The 17,546-nt window shown below is 40.4% G+C and overlaps 1 protein-coding gene across 1 annotated transcript; it reads left to right on the top strand.

Moving 5' to 3' along the window:
• Positions 1-15,439: 15,439 nt before the first annotated feature.
• LOC133018680 (erythroblast NAD(P)(+)--arginine ADP-ribosyltransferase-like) lies at positions 15,440-17,106 on the top strand. The gene is made up of 3 exons (XM_061085101.1): positions 15,440-15,463; positions 15,593-15,669; positions 16,336-17,106. Exons 2-3 carry the CDS (start codon positions 15,595-15,597, stop codon positions 17,104-17,106), a joined length of 846 nt encoding a protein of 281 aa, XP_060941084.1. The 5' UTR covers positions 15,440-15,463; positions 15,593-15,594.
• Positions 17,107-17,546: the final 440 nt, after the last annotated feature.

Here is a 17,546-nt window from a genome sequence, read left to right as displayed (position 1 = left end):
CATCATTATGTGCATGACAAACTTAGTCAGGAGTTTGTTCCTCTCTCTCCTGGACAGAATCCCCGTCGGTCCCGTCCTCCCACACGTCAGCCAAATCTGGGGCAGAGAGAGGAGTCGGCTCTAATGTTCTTATAATGTGATGAGCATTGACTAGTAAAGACCCTGTGAAGTGAAAAAGGATTTCTGTAGGAGTGAAACCACTCACATCCCCCTCGGCATCTCCAAGGAGATGGTACAGGGTGAAAGTTTCACTAAAAGTTTACCTGTTAGAAATTTGCACTTAAAGAAAATCACATTCTTCAGCAGTCTGGGAAATGTAGTGTGAAGGTCTGATGTGATGAGCTCCGCTGCTCGTCAACTTGCAAAACCCCAGCCTATTTCCTTTTTTTTATCAGGTCTGCTTGTCATAAAGTCAGTTCCAATCTCCATTTCATGGGTTCTTTAACAAGGCATATTGTTTTGAATTCTTCACGAGCCACTGAGAAGTCATTTTTTATTCATGTGTTCCCAACTTCAACTCAATTTCAGTCTCCAGACGTCCCCACAATCCACATTAGATTAAAATGCTTCATATTTTAGCATAGTTACATTATTTAGTAATTATAATATTTCAATGCAAACTTCAAAGATCACATCTAAACACAGACTTAGCGATGGGGATAGTTTTGCAATTTGATTGACGGATGATGCAAACCCCTTAGATATAACCAGGCAATGCTGAGTCTGAGTTGCTGGGATGATCCAGAGATGGCTGACTGCTAACTCTGCTACTGACCCCAGTCGAGGGAAGGCCCCAGTGCTAGAGGATTCTTACCAGTATCAACAAGGATCCAACCAGCCTCCACATCACTTCACTAGCTTTTTTTTACCGGAATGCTAAAGAAAACAGAAAGCAGTTTGTTAGCTTAAAACAGACTGCTCTTTGTGGATGTCTAAGTTAAAGCTAGGGTTGGTAATCTTGGAACAACTAGCAAGATTAGGCTTCACCTTGGACTAATGCAACTGATACCTCCCATCAACCCTCTCGTCAAAACTTCACCCCCAAAACACATGAAAGAGCACTGACTGAAAACTACCAGACATAAATTCTTCTGGCTATCGTCTCTGCTTCAGCGGTGTACATGTCTCCGGCTGGAGACTCGTGTGCAGTGAGAGCACAGGCAGGGTGTGTGCAGCCAGAACCAGATTGGTTAATGAAAGACAGGTACGCTAGCCAATCATTTCATAAGGACTCAATGAAATGATTGGTCATGTTAATTACAATCCCGTGACGATCACAGGTGCTGTGATCGTCTTAATTTATTGATCGCTATCGGGGAAATTAAGAGGATTTATTTACAAAGGGCATAAAACGGGTTTTCAGACCAACCCTATATTTAACTCTGTATTCTAATGTCATATGGTAGCAGACACCAATGCAACAATCTGGACTGCTTATTTTCTACACCATTGAAAACATGCATACGCCTGTGGAAGCACTGCATGTGAACACTGATCACGCTTGGTCAACTTGTCCATGACTCACAAAAGTCACCACAGACTGTTTCAATCTGACAACAGCAAGTTATTTTGTGTGGATCTGGATCAGAGGGTGGATGAATTTATTGTTTTTCATTCCCTTTCTTTCACATTGCGAGATATGCATTTTGCAACACTTTTTCTTGATATCTGAAGGAACACGTCAGGGATCTTGATGAAAAAGAAATATGGAAATATGAATCAAGTTAATTTGAATGATAAGGGGACAGTACAACTCTAGATAGACAATCTCTGCCATTCTGGTTTGCTATTGTATTTGACTGATTTGGTCTTGGGGCTCATTACTGTTTGATCAATGGGATCAATCTTGTTAAGATTTTCAAGCTCATGCAGCAGAATCAGTCGGAGTGATGAAGACCAGGAGGAGGTTTTGTTAGTGACACTCATGGGAGCACAACAAACAAAATCGCCCAAAGACAAATGTGTTTCTCTGCTATCGAATAACAGTACATGGCCATCTGTGGCCTTCATACATTACCATCTTCCGGACATCAGTTAATTATCTTATATTTATGCCACGTTGTTTGATCTTTCATTAATTCTCAATCTGGAAATTGCAGGAAAACCTCAAAACATTCACCAATAAATTCGATTAACATGTTACTCCAATGCAGTTATGAGACATTTAGTGCTGATATGTCTGTTAAACTATGTCCAGAAACATCCTTCATGGATTTCTGCTTTTCAAGAAAACTGTTACAGTCATGCTTCCCTCACTGTGTGGCCCTGTAATAGAATTAGCATTTTCTGGAAGCCGAGCATCTGGGCTTTGTGCATACCCAGTGCTTCTATTTTTACATGCTGCTTATTATGAGCCTGAGGTCTACACTGGTGTTGCTTTGTCAGAAATTAGAAGCAGCGAAATGAGCACAAGCAAATGTGGTTGCGTGCACGTGTAGGAAAATGTGTGTATCTGCAGTGTTATTACTCATCCCAGACTAAATTTACATTGACCTCTAAGTCAGCAGGGTGGCGCTATAAAGGTGTGTACGTGTGTTTGTATGTGTGTGTGGGTGTATGGGGAAAAACACAATGTGTTCCCACAAGCTGTACTATGCAGATTCACCATTCGTTCTCTCGCTGCTGTGTGTCACTGTGGTCTACTTGACCTCCTCTCCACCTCTTCCCTGGTCCTACCGCCTTCATTACCATAAGCACGCTTCACACTGCTGCTGTCTGCCCACACAATGAGGCATCTACAGGATAGACACACACACACAAACACACACACCACACGTACACACACACAGTGGAACGTCAAAGAAGGACACCTCCTCTCTACTGATCACATCATCCTCTGAGGATAGTCAGACCAATAGCCGGCGGTGCTGCTGTCTGACTAATCACCCACAAACTGAGAACAAGGGAGGGAGTGAAGATAAGCAGCAGAAAGAGAAGAAACAATAAGACAGAAAGAATAAGGATGGAGGGATAAGCTTCTTTCAGGCATGCAGTGAACTCTGGAGATCCTCCAGACCTTCTCCAGAGGAGGTGTATCAGTGAAGGCAAACTTCAAGTAAAGACTGATGTGAGAACACTGCAGAGGATTCTCCGGAGGATTCACCGATTATTAATGACGACTTGCATGAATATCCTAGTATTAAAATATTTTCTAATGTGATTTTCATAGATGTGCACAGGAACAGCCACATTTTAAGTCTTTATATACTGGCATATTTGATACCTGTGTACAGCAAAAGATCTTGATAACTAAATGTGATATTTACATACAAGTGCATTGCCCTGAGCATATTATGTAACCTTTATTTAATTAAGTAATCTAATCCATGTCAGGGATCAATGATGTGTTAAGAAAGTGTAGTGGAAGCAAAATAAATATAAAGGGAAGAAGAAACAAAAAATACAGCCAGTGACGCACATTAAAAATAGATCATAAGAATGTTGACGCATTCATATTAATCTAATGAGAAGTGTTCAAAAATGATCCCTGAGCCATTTCATCTTACTGCTAAGCTTAGAGGTAAGTAGAACTCCTTACTGTAAGTGAGGGCATTTTTTTCTTATTTATCGCTACGTGCAGCACTACAAGGAAAGAACCAAATCAGCTCCTCACATAAAACAATCCATTAAAGATTATCTGAAACACTCAGTCATCATCAAGAGCCTAATGATTCAATTCAAACCGCCACATACATCATCTCAGGGCAAATCTCACAAAATAATAGAGAAACCCAACAGTTCCACCAATTTGCAAGAACCTGGCGACAGTGAAAGAAAAATACAAATAAGAGATGTCTTTGTCAGAATCAGATTGAGGGCGGGCGGCCTCGACCTGACTCATTTTCTGTCATGAGAGGAGAGGAGGAGGAGAGGAGGAGTAGATGGGGAGGAGAGGAACATATGTGTAACTGCTGTATTTAAATACTGTCAGACTGGTTGTTATAATAATAATAATTATTATATTTATATAATATCTCCCTTTCCCTGTGCCGACTGTATTATCATATGCTGTAAGCTAGCTAGTAACATATACCAGCTGTAGCTAAAATCTCTTCCTGTGTGTGTATTTGTCTGTGTGTGTGTGTGGGTGAAGAGATCCTTGACGTTATTGTCTGGTAAAAGGGTCTCACTGTGTTGAACCCTGTATAAAAACTGTACCTTAGACCCTGAGGTCGTCCTCATCCATCACATGAGTGTGCGATGTGTGTATAGTTGTGTGTTTTCCTTTTCTCCCATCATCATGAAAACTCTTCTTTCAATTCTGATCCTTGTTTGCCTTGTCTACGTGTGAGTGTGTGTGTTCTTCTGATTGTTGCACTTTGTGGACTGTGAGAGGGCAGGTTAATGGAAGCCTCTGTGCCCATTTCATCAATTCACATAAAAAAATGCACACACGTGCGTGCACACACAAACACACACACGAGCTTTGAACACTTTGGAAAGGAGTAGGAGGTGATTGCTGTGACTACACCTGTAATCACACCACTTTAAAGGTTCTCAGAGGCCTGACCCAGGCACACCCAGCGAAAAGCACACGATCACATGAACACATGATCTTTCTGTCATTATGTCACATCTGATTAAAGTCTCCTGCCAGAAAGTAGTGAGCAATATCGAAGTGTGTTAGTCCATCTTTAAATGATTGGGGGTGCAAACATGCCATACATACATGCAAGTGAGCACAGATGCAGCAGCCATCCTTGCTAAAAAGCCTGTTATTCCAAACTTTCCTGCCCCCTCTACTAGTAGTTCAATCGTGAATATTGATACATTTTACTACTGTCGATGACCAATAACATGTTAAAGTCTTTTAGCATTTTTTTTCCAATACTGTGGAATGCAGAGAAATTTGAGAAAAAAAAAGAAATTAAGACACACTGAGCAAAGTAATGATTCTCACATAGGACATGGAAACCTTTGGTGATACCCATTTACAACACTTCTGAATAATGACTCCAGTCCAGCACTGCCTTCCCTATTAATTATTTTTAATTATAAGCTCAGAAAACTAAGTGGTGATTGTTGGCTGTCTGGTGGTTATTTTGAGTCACAACATCAATTATTAATTGGTCGTCTTCTCTTGTCTTGTTTATATATCTTGTTATTTTGTGAGTAATAGGTTTTGAAAAGTTGAAAATTGTTTACCACAGAAAGAAAAAGTTCTTACACTGATTAGTCCTGAATGTTGAAATAGATGTTATACTAATTACGACTGTAGTCTTCCTCCAATGGTTGGAAACTCTGTGACTCCAAAGCAGCCGTCGTCCACCAGTGTAGGTGCAGTCAACAACATGAATCTCAATATAGTAACTTTGAAAATTGCATTCGTATTAATTTCCTCTCTTACATGACACAAGCTTTAGTGATGATAAAGGAATTTAATATATTTCTGAATTATGAGAGTAAATTCCTGAATTGGAGAATAAGGAACATGGCGCCTTGTTTCACTCATTCAAATATATCCCAGCAGACTTTTTGCTCCTCTCCAACTGGACCCATTTTGGACTGTGTCCATCTTGGGACTCCTTCACTCCGACACATCGGCAGATGACAGAGCAGCAGTTTATGTTTCAAGCTTCTTCATTGTATGGGGACAACTGCAGCAGTTGTAAAAAATATTATATCAGTATAAATTAAACAATAATCTATTTGACTCTCAGTCAAATCTCTCTGAGTTTTTTGTTCAACATTCATGCAAATAGCCTTCACTCTCTACTACTTTTCTCCTAGAATGGAGAACTGTGCTGGTATTAATTCCCCTTCACTGGCTAAAGGGGTTTCAATACCTCTTTACTTGAGGGAAAGAGAGAGAGAGAGAGATAGAAAGCGAGAGACTGTGTGAAATTAACAAAAAGGATGAAAAAGAGAGCGTCTGTCGTTGGAGAAAATAGAGAAAGATGTGTCGGCTGAGAGCGATGAGAGGTGATGTCAGGGATTTTGCTGGAAGCCGACGCCTCAGCACTATACAAGATGACTGTCAGCAAATTTTACACACATTGGGACCCGTTCCAAACCCAGCATTACACTCTCTTTCAAGGAGAGACAAACATTACAGATCATGTTCCAACACGGCCAAGATGTAGACTTGCCTGCATCCAGCAGACACATTACTTTATTTATAACTGTTTTTTGGCAGAGATGTGGCCTTTTTATGACAATCAAAACGGATTTTCTCCCCCTAATTAGATAACCATGTAAATGTTAGAGACATTAAATTTCCTGTGAATAAATAATTGAAAGCATTCTGGAACTTGTCCCACTCCTTCCGCCTCCACAAGAACAACAAGCAGATACAACCTGCCACTCACGAGTCCTTTTTAATGATGTGGAAACAAACACCACTGGTAGATATAGCAGAAACAATCCTAACACATGACAACTGCTGCCCAGACTGATGGGGCATTGATATTATAAAAACACTATATTAACCATTGCTCTGTTGAATGCTAGATTGTTCCCTATTTTACTATTTCCATAAAGTTTGAGTTGCTTGAGAGATGCATCAGCACATTCCAGTGGAGGCTATCGGCTGGGAAACTAAACTAAAAACCAATTCAGAGTCAATCCTCGGGACTCCTTTAAATGAAACTACAAATCCCAGAGGAGGTCACTGTCGAGAAAAGTCTGCCGGCGGTCGGACACATTTCAAATTAAAAGCAAGTCAATACAACTAAATTGTAAAAAAAAAAGAAGCACTTTACCTCTTTACTTTCAGCCTCCTCTGTGCTCACTGTGCTGCTGCAAACAACCCTCCGAATTCAGAGGAATTAAATGGTGAACTTTATGGTTTTATTATTATTATTAATATTATGGATCATATTATTATTGAGTAAAGCACATCACTTTAGATCAAAGCTCCTGAGCCAGTGATCAGAAACAGACCAACACACTCCTGCTGGTTGACATACATGCCCACATATGAATGGAATAATGGTGGCACTTGGGTCTGCTCCTGTTTGCCAGATCAGAGCCACAAGTAATCCATAACAATACTACACATCAACCAAAGGTGGCCAGAATTAGTTTTGTGTTATTTGGGCCATAATCATCATTTTCCACACTGGCCACTTAAGGTTCACATACAGATTCCACCTTAGAGCACCACATGTTTAGCAATATTTGTTTTAGGCTATTTGGGCAACATTTGATATTTAACAATTGGGCAACTTTAGGCTCACACCCAATTTCTCCAGGGCGCAAGAAGGCCAGAAGTGCTGCATCATTGCCTGAAGTGGCCCACATCTGTATGCTGCACACTTTGCTCCAAACCACTGGTTTGGAGCAAAGGGGCCATGAGAAGAATCTGTTATTTCTGTAAACCAAAATAAGCTTTTTTTAATAGCACAAGTGCTCAAAGCTCTTTATTCGATGGACCATGTCTTCGATCAAAAGCATATTGCTGTAATTACAGCAACTAATTTTGTAGTTAAACTTTAAAGATTTAAACAGACAGCAATGAGGAACATAAACATTTTGGCTGTGCTTTTGTCGTACGTGGTGAGAATCTACTTCCAGCTGGGTATGAGCCTGTAACACACTCCCCCTGAGAGGAGCTCCCAGTTTAATACAAAACCAAAGCATATCACAGAGTAGATGCACACACAGAAGCACATTTATAATGTATGCATACATGCAAAAACACAAATGTAAAAAACAGTGTGACAGAAAGGTCAGTGCCAGTTTCAGAAAGCAGAGTAGCTCTGTACTGTCATGACCTGAGGACTATTTATACATCAAAATTAAGACAGAGAGCTGAGAAAACCAATGTAATTTAGATTAATTACAGCAGATTAAAGATATGAAACTATAAACAAGCACAGTAGTCAGAAAGTAATGGACTGTAACAGACCCATAATGTTCAAAAAGTTTAGTTGATTTGTTAATGATGGAAATAAAAAAAACATCATTAAAAAAGATCTTTCATAGTCAATGCTATTGTCTTTCACAAACACATCAACACTTTATGTCAAAGGGTTAGGCTTTGGTTTCCGTTAAAAATGGATGGGGTTGAAGAGTTTTGTTCATTTGTTATGGTTTATTTTTTCTTTTCCAGCTGCTGAATAATGATAATGGGTTGAAAGAGGCCAAAGTAACTGAGCAGCGGTGGTCCAATTTACCAAGTTTTGCCTCTGTTGAAATGTCGACTGAACTATGGGCTACACAGCCTCCCCATGATTTCCGGTCATATTTTTCATTTTGTTTCGTCTGTATCCGTAAGCTTTCAGAAGATGTGCACAGATGGAGGGAGGGGTGGATCAAGGGGCAGGGCCATGGGGGCGCTGATCCCAGCTGAAATCTGCATGAAGTGCATCTGTCCTGTCAGTGGTCTTAAATATATATTTTTTTCAATACATTATTTTCCAGGCTTTTTGGAAGACACAAGGAAAGACATTCAAAAATATATTCAATGATATGTGGCTGTGCATAATATAAAGCTGACAGTAAACAAGGAATGACTTCAATATGCACCTTACTGAATCAGGAATCGTGCATGGATGGAGGACAAATAATTGGACCTCGTGTGAATTGTGGCCCCTTCATGGCCCCTGATTTAGAAAAATCTCTGCTTTGAAGTAAATTGCGCCTTAAGATATGTGGAAATGATGAAGCTACAAATCCACACAAAGAAAACATCAATATCACATCAATAATAATTTCACTCCCTCGACTCCCCACTCTTTTTTTTTTTTAAGTTCTGCTCTTGCCTCTGTCTTCTTTTGAGGTTTGTTCTTGATGTTTCTGAGTCACAGAGATGAATTAATCCCAACCACTCAAGTCAAGAAGACTTGACCCAGTATGTATATATAAATATATAATCACAAATGTTTGTAAAATGTAAAGATGCACCAGGAAGAAGGTGAACTCATTGCAACACCCAAATACTGTACGCCAGCCTGATGACTCACTGAATACAAAGGGGGAGAGAGACTCAGGTTTTATGTACACTGAGTCCATGCATTCCCTGGACAGAGTGCTCACAAACCATTTTAGGAGTCAGGACTGTTTAGGAGGATTTGCCACTTCCTGCTGGTTCAGAATATTTCCCCACAGAGTCTGTTCCCAGCAGAGAAATTACATTTGGGTAAATAGGCCAAATCTACTGGGTCTGCATTACTGGGGATGGAATGCTGTTTTCCGCTGAATCTCACTTTCAAGATTATAAAATGTATTTCAGGTTGGGTTTTTTTTTACACTCTTGCCTGTTGCAGATTGCGCCATATAGCTTATGTCATATGTCAGCCAGGCACCACCAGGCTTTTATAGGTGGGAGCAAACCACCCCATGCTTTTTCAGGAGTTTTGAAATTGATTGCAACCATGTCTCATCTATTTGTTCTGTCAATCATCATCTGTCTGTGGCATGTCCTCGTGTCCTTGTTCATCAGGCACTATACCTGTATTTTTCTGCTTCCACTTGCAGCTCTATCAATCCGTATCTGTGTGTTTGGAAAAATACACACGCAAGGATGGATGGACACAAACACACACAGACACACGCACACTCCAGTGTGACAGTGTCTTGATTATTATTTCGGGAAACTTCAGTGTGACTGCTGACTCCCGACCACTGCTACCTTCAGAGCAGTTCATTTGAAGTGCAGCAGGAAGTGAGAGTGATAGCACGGCACTGGGGACTCCTGCCGCTGCTGCTGACGCTGTTTGCTACCTGATAGTAAAGTAGTGAGAGGAAAACAAGGGCAAAGAGCCAGAGGGAAAGAGGTCGAAAAGCAGAGGAGGAAAAGGGGTTAATGTGATGCAGATGTCCCAGTCACTCTCACCTTGGACGTCAACTGTGATAAGTCTTCAAGGTGCTTGGATGGGGAGGTGTGGGGTTTTCAGGAGAAGGACAACTACTTTTAACTTCAATTTTAAGGGTGAATTATTATTAGCGCTGCCAAGGAGGTTATCACTCAGTATTTGTTTGTTTGTTAGCAGCATTACACAAAAACTATTGAATGGATTTCCACTGAACATGATGGATGGTTGTGGTAGGTGTCAGGGAAGAACCCATTAACTGTTGGTGCTGATCCAGATGTAGGGATAGATACAGGATTTTGTTTATCTTTCTATAATGTTGCCAGAAACTGGAAGTATATATCACCCAGTAGAGTAAACCTCAGCCAAGGCCCAGTGTCCCCTTGAATTTAATCAGGCCACACCAAATTGTACACAAATGCACTCATAGAAATCAGTGGAAATGCCAAAAAACTCCATCATCTCATTGAGCCCGTTATTCTGATCAGCACCAAATTGGGCTCACTGGTGACCACTTCCACATCCTTCCATCATGTTTTGGCATATATATATAATATAACAAACAAACACAGATTAAGAAATAACCTCTCTGACTGAGGTAATAATAAAAAGATATTGATTAAAAGAATCAAGCATATTTAGGGACAGATAATTATAGTGTGTGTATTTTGATGCAGCTTGATGGAATCTAAGGGGACTCCTTGGTATGTACATAGGAAAGACCACAATTTGACCCAAAGATTGTGGGATAATTAATAATCCAATTTATTTATGTTTAAATAAAATTCATTGATTAAAAATTTGAAACAAACAAACAACCGCTATGTTCCAGATTTTTCTCTGGAACATAGCGGTTAAGGTTGCAAAATGTTCCAGATTGTCTTCAGCCCTGATTGGAAAGAAATGCATCCTCATTCTTTTAAATGCGTGCGAGTGAGAGCTTGTCATTGCACAGTTGTATCCGTGGTAATAAATATGTGCATTTATAATTTAGGGTTAATTTCATTTTCCTTAAGGTTGCAAAATAGCATGAGTCATATTCCAATAGAGCATGAAGAAGTGTGGGTAGGAGGAGAAGATAGAGGGAAGTGGTTGCACTGATGAAAAGAAAAAGAATTACAGAAGGAGAAGGAACAATCTGTCCTCACCTGCTGCAGCATCTGTGTGCTGTCAACGCTGCTTGACTTATGCACACACACACACACACACACACACACACACACACACACACACACACACACACACACACACACACACACACCACTCAAACTATGTTAAAGAGAGGGAAACAATGGAGAGTAATGTACACACTCACACACATATACAAAGCCGTGCTGCCAGGTATGATTAATGTCTGTTTCTACAGCCTCTGTGACCCACTTGACGAGGATCCCTTCTGCTGCTCTAACTCACTAAAACATATTACCTAAAGGCCTCCTTTGCCTCCTCTTTCATTGCCCTCTTTCTCCACCTCCCTTCCCTCCACCCAGTCATCCCCCTATTCTCAATTCATCTGCTGGATCTGATCCACTGACAGTGAAACACTTGCTTCCACTGTTTTTTTTTATTTTTCTTCCCTCCATCATCAGATCTCCTGTCCTTCCCAACATCCCTTTTTATGTCTGTCCCGACCTTGTTTTGGCTCCAGCCCCAGGCCTATGCATTGCCCCCTATGTTGTCTCCAGGAAATTCACTGAAACTTTCCATCTATTCATAGCTATGTCAAAATCTAGTCGGAATGCACTGCAACTTTTATATAAAAATATCTCTACACAGCAAAACATGTGTTAGTTGCTTAGCTGCTGCAGTTTTCCATCTATGTACTATTTTTCATATTGATATATCGTCACGTCACCTTGACCTTTGACTGTCATTTTCTTGTCATCATCATCATCATCTCTAAGTCCAAGTGAATGTCTGTGATAAAATTCCCATTCGGGCATTCCTGATATATTGCATTCACAACATGAGGTCACATGACCTTGACCTTTGGACCTGCTACCACCAAAATCTAATCAGTTCATCTTTGAGTCCTAATGAATCTTTGTACAAAAATGAAAACATTCCCTCAACCTGATCTTAAGATACCATGTTCAAGACCAACACAGACATATTTTATGAGGCCACCTTGACCTTTGACCTTTGGCTATATAACTCAAATCAGTTCATTCTTGAATTCGAGTGAATGTTTTTACCAAATTTCTGAGCAGACAACCTGAAAACACAGTGGCTCTGGTCAATAGCTGTTACAATCAGAGGCATAACAAAACAACAGTATATCTATAAACTGAATCTTGCCTTACATCCGCATGTCTGCATCTTTCTTTCTCCACTATACATCCCCCTGTGCTCCCCCGCTTTTAATCCTGGCTGATATCAGCTGGGGCACATCCATTACAGATATATTTAAAAATATCCATCTTCCTGCCTCCTCCAGTCATCCTCAGCAGATGGCAACTCACACTCATCTCTTCCATACACATCTCCTAAGTAATGTGTTGGTTTGTTTGCACTCTTCTTGATTCACCCAGCACTGCATTCCCTCCACAGTATCTCTGGCCCTCTTCCCGTACCATCATCTCTTTCAGTTTGTGCATGTTTCCAATAAGAGGTGAAAACAATCAGTAAACAACTTTGTTTCAGTCATGATGATGACGCTGCTTCCATCTCTTTACTTGCCAAGGTTGTATTTCTGTGTGTGTTCGGCTTTGACCTTGACTGTGACTTTCTATGGCAGGATGTCCTTTCCCATCCCGGCTTTATCCACCAGAGCTAACTCAGAGAAATATCTCCTTCAGAAAAAGTGAGTTCCGTGAATTAGTATTACTTCGGATAATACAGACCTGTCTGATTGGAATTTCAGTCCAATATTTTAGGATTAGTGACCATATTGGATGATTTCACACATTGTAATTTTGGTCTAAAGCCAGAATTCAGTGCCAGTGCAGAAGACAACAAGAGTTTGCAACCTGCTGCAGGCTTTTAACAAAGAGTCACGTTTATGCTAAGTATCACCACAATCGTTTCATAATAAAGTGTTTCAGGTGATTATACCCCTTTATAATGTTTATCCTCTTTTTCCCATCTCCCCTTACACCTCATACTGATGTCTTGAATCACTTGTCCTTTCCCTGACATACTCTTTTCTTTGCAGTCTCCATCCCTTCTTTCCTGCCCTCCAACTCTCACTTTCCCTGAAACACTATTTATTCACCTCCCTATATAACTCCCCTTCATCTTTCACACTTTTTCCTCATTACGCACACCAAATCCTCATTAGTCCTCCCCTTTCTCAAGTCCCTCTTAATTTCTATGCTCATTCAGTCCCATTTCTTTTCCGCCCCCTTGATTCTGTCAATCTCAAACAAGATCTGCCCTCTACCATCAAGGCATGGGAAGAAGACCTGGATAACGTACGCACATGACCTTGTATCCACAATTATGTTCACAGTAGCGCTCTAAATCCAAACCCAAAGAAGATAATGAAATAACAAAAGGGCAAAGACCCATGTGAACATTGCTGAGCCGTTTACAGAGTGAAAAGACCACGAGGGTTGAAAGGTAACAGATGAAGAGGTTGTAACTGTACAGCAGTGTCTGATTGCTTCTTTAAGATACTCACTGTCACAGCTAATTCAGGTCTGTGAACATGTAGCAAGTGTAAATACAGGGGGAGAGTTTAGTCTATAGCTGATGCTAATGTTTGTGGTGGCTAATTCCAACTTGTTGAGATCAGCGTTTCCAACATTAATGTGGGGGGGTTGAACTCCTGAAGGAGCTGTGAAAGGAGGGGAGTATTTTTTTTCGGGTCTTGAGTTCATCAACATTCGTTCTGCAGGATTGCTCAACCCACTTTCAATGGTAGTGCTAGCTCATATGCTGTATATACATAATCCTGCGTTCGGATTTTCCCTTCTGTTCCTCTCCATCCTTAGTGTTCAAACCCTTCACTCTGTGTTTTTTACCTGCATTCATTTATTTTCTTTTCTCAGCTGAACACTACACCCACACACATACACACTCCTACCTTGCTGTGTTTGCACAGCTCCCATTTTCCGCTGGGTCTACTCTTATTCTACCTCTCTCTCTTGGCTGTAGTCCTGTGTTCCTCTCTTGCTCTCCAAGGTATGCTACAGCTAAGCCAAATATCTATCCTCAGCCAATCCCTCAACCTCTCACAGGCTTCACATTCCCTGTTTGCTTGCACTCTTTTTTATTCCTGCGCTACTGTCTTCTCACTAACTCCAAACTTGGCTCTGATCTCTCCACTGGGCCTGCAGGAGACTGATAGCTATTGTCTGTTCCTTCCTATCTTCATTTCTTTTTTTATCCTGACGTCCTGAAAGATCAACCTCTGCCCTCCGGTATTTGATCAGCTCTCAAAGCATGTTGGGTCTCCACTCCCTTCTTTTCACACAAACACACGCACGCACGCACGCACGCACGCACACACGCACACACGCACACACACACACACACACACACACACACACACACACACACACACACACACACACACACACACACACACACACACACACACACACACACACATCATGATGGGAACAGAACAGGCAATGACAGGGACCAAACGGTTGCATAATGCTGCCATCTGCTGGAGAGCTATTGAAACATCAGACTTATTTCACAAAATATATTTCTTTGACATATTTTACAAAAGTGGGAATAGCGCAGTTGTAAATAGATAAATAAATGGAGATTGAATTGCATTTACAGTGGCTTCTTCACTTTCAGGGTTGTGGGATGAATATCACTCTGTCATGGTTCTGGCTCTCTTGACAAGAACAGAGCCTTTGTTATGTCTGTGATACCTGCTTTTCCCTACAGTGAAACGTTAAAATACCCGCAGTGATGAAGATGGACGACATGACAGCTCCCCGAAAGTGAGGCCAAAGCTTCTGGATGGCCACCTGGTGGCTGACTGCAACAAAGGTCATAAACCCTGCCTCTTCTATGTTGGTGTATTGGACATGCACCGAAACTAAACATTTTGGTGCAAAATCTCAGAGATGGTTTCTAACCCACACTAATGTTTGTTCAAGTGCACATTTTTCCAATTTGATATAACAATGGGTTGAGTTGTCATGATAGACAGCGGACCAATCACTGACTTGTGATTGGTCAATCAGCGGGACCTCGTCACCATGGCTCCCAATCTCTACTGTACAGACTCCGGTTCCAAATGCACAAGATAACAGCATTAAGGTGGAGAGGCATCATCCATCTTTATATACAGTCTCAGTCTATGATTCTAAGTTACATGTGCTACAGTTTTACCTGGAGGAACTTTTGGATCCCTCTTGTTCCTTTTGTTTATGAGAGAGAAAAAAAAAATTAACAAACTGTTTTAAAACACAAAAAGGACACTTGCAATAAAATGAACCTGGTTTACAGGCTGTCAGATTTGCCTCTGATCAAACTGATCTAAATGACCGGTTGTGTAAACTGCCTGCAGTCGATCAGTGTTATTGTCACATGTTGAGCTTCCGTTCATTCTAGCAGATCTGAAACTAAACCTCAAGTCCTTTGAGACGACACAGCAGACGTCAAGCCAAAAACCCACCATAACGCAACAAACGTGTGAAACGTGTCACAGGGCTGTTTGTCTATGTGTCCAGGAGATCTCAAAGCATTGTGCATTGTTCCATCATAACCTTTGATCAGACACCTTCTCCTCTGAAAATACGGTGAGTTGATTACATTTTTCTAGATCATATATATAAATATTTAATAAAACTTATGTCTAGACACAGTATGCATTAATCTGTACCTGTACATTTTCACTACATCATGATCAATTTTTTGTCTGATTGCAGTGATGGCGAGTAAAATGCTTACTCTTGTTCCACTGTGTTTGCTCCTTTGCTGGATGCTTCCTGTTGGCTCCAAGACAGTAAGTGGTTCATACCACAGGTTGGTCAGCAACATACTGTGAGCTGAGTTAAATTACTTACTACTAAATAGTACCGGGTCTTACTTTTTTTGCTGCTGTAGTTTTGCGCATGCATAACTCGAGTAACAGAATGATTTGGAGATGATGTACTTCAATACGTCTGTCCCCCATTAAAAGGTCAAAATTATGCCAGATTTCAAGACACTCGTCCACAAACGCAGTGCGGAAAGTCATACGTTTAAGAGATACAATCATGAGGTACATGTACTATAGTATTTTCAATTTCAATCATTCCTCTTCTACAAATAGATTGGGTTCATGATTATTTTATGAAATACAATGCACTGTCATATATCTACCCAGTAATGAATTAGATCAGCTCTAATTTATTATATGTGGTGCATTAATGATAATGATCCACAAATACAGTAATATAACAGTGACAGGCACTGTTGATCATGAGGATACTTGCTTTAAGAACATTTTGAGAGATAAAACTTTACTTTTACACGTTTGACTGAACTTTATTGTTGTAACTGAGGACTTAGTGTGGAAATCTTATTTTAACTTAGGTAAGCCATCTGTATACTTCTTACAACACAGTCCAATGGTTTAAATTACATCTGACTCAAAGCTTTTCTTCTCATCTCTTTTTTCCCCCTGAAGATCAGAATCGTCGCTTCACAAGATGCCATAAAGACCAAGAAGCCCATCCCATTGAACTTGGCAGAAGATTCTGTTGATGACATGTACTTGGGCTGCAACGCGATGGCACAATTCGTCAATAACAAGTACTTCAAAAAGGAGGACAATGGGACATTTGCAGTTGTCTGGAAACAGGCTAATAAATGTGCAATTGAGAAATTCCGAAATAAAGATAAAAAAGATGAAGCTTTGACCAAGAATCACACACAAGCTATCTGTGCTTTTACATCTAATGTTCAAGAGTTCTATCAGACGTTCAATGCTGCAGTCCGAACAAGCAGAAAACAATATGGCACCTCCTTTCAGTTCCACTTCTTACATTTCTGGCTGACATCTGCCGTACAGATTCTCGGTCAGAATACAGACTGTAAGACCACTTACCGCCGAACAAAGGGTGAGTTCAGTGGTAAAGTTGACCAGATAATTCGCTTTGGCTCTTTTAGCTCCTCCTCTGCCAAACCAGACCAGAAAATCTTTGGTAACAAGACTTGCTTTAAAATCAAGACCTGTTTGGGTGCTCCCTTGAAGAACTATTCAAAATTGCCTAATGAGGAAGAAGTGCTTATCCCCCCTTATGAGCGCTTTAAAATCATCAAGAAAATAAAGAAAAAAATTCCAGAAAATCTGAGCGACTGTAAGAGTGTGTATATCCTAGAGAGTGCAGGAGTTCTCAGCAATCTGAACTGCAAAGAGACAAGAAAGACCAGGTGGAGCAGTGTGAGCATCATTTAGTCCTGTCTAGCAAACCGAGTGATTCTTCAAAAATCCAAGCTCATTAACAATATGTCTATGCATTTACCTCAACCGCTTACTTCATGCTTGAGTTTGCATGCTTCCACAACAATTTGTTCCGCCACATGAATGTGCATCAACGTGTTTCGTTTTTATCAGCATTTCAACATTTGTATTTTTTTACATGAATACAATAAATTGGTGAAAGAGCAATGTGTGTTTTGTTTTTTCCTTTGTGACCAGCAGAGCTTTATCTACCATTAAGTTGGAAGAGGTGTTTTTTATGTAATGTCATCGGGGCTATTTCAGTATTATAGTGGGGTTATTACAATCTTGGTTTGTCTTAATCAAAATGAATGGGTACATTTATACTATATTGGTTGCCAATTCCATTTACCAAGGAATACATGAGAAACTAATGCATAATTAACAGTAAATAG

This window comes from Limanda limanda, chromosome 2 (assembly GCF_963576545.1).
Source record: "Limanda limanda chromosome 2, fLimLim1.1, whole genome shotgun sequence".
NCBI classification, from domain to species: domain Eukaryota; kingdom Metazoa; phylum Chordata; class Actinopteri; order Pleuronectiformes; family Pleuronectidae; genus Limanda; species Limanda limanda.
The sequence above is the reverse complement of the archived record's forward strand: the minus strand, read 5'-3'. Positions and strand labels throughout refer to the sequence as shown.

Excerpts from the sequence above, each read along its gene's own strand:
- LOC133018680 (XM_061085101.1), top strand. The coding sequence starts at position 15,595 with ATGGCGAGTAAAATGCTTACTCTTGTTCCACTGTGTTTGCTCCTTTGC. Across the intron at positions 15,670-16,335 it reads TTCCTGTTGGCTCCAAGACA|ATCAGAATCGTCGCTTCACA; the intron begins GTAAGTGGTTCA and ends TTCCCCCTGAAG.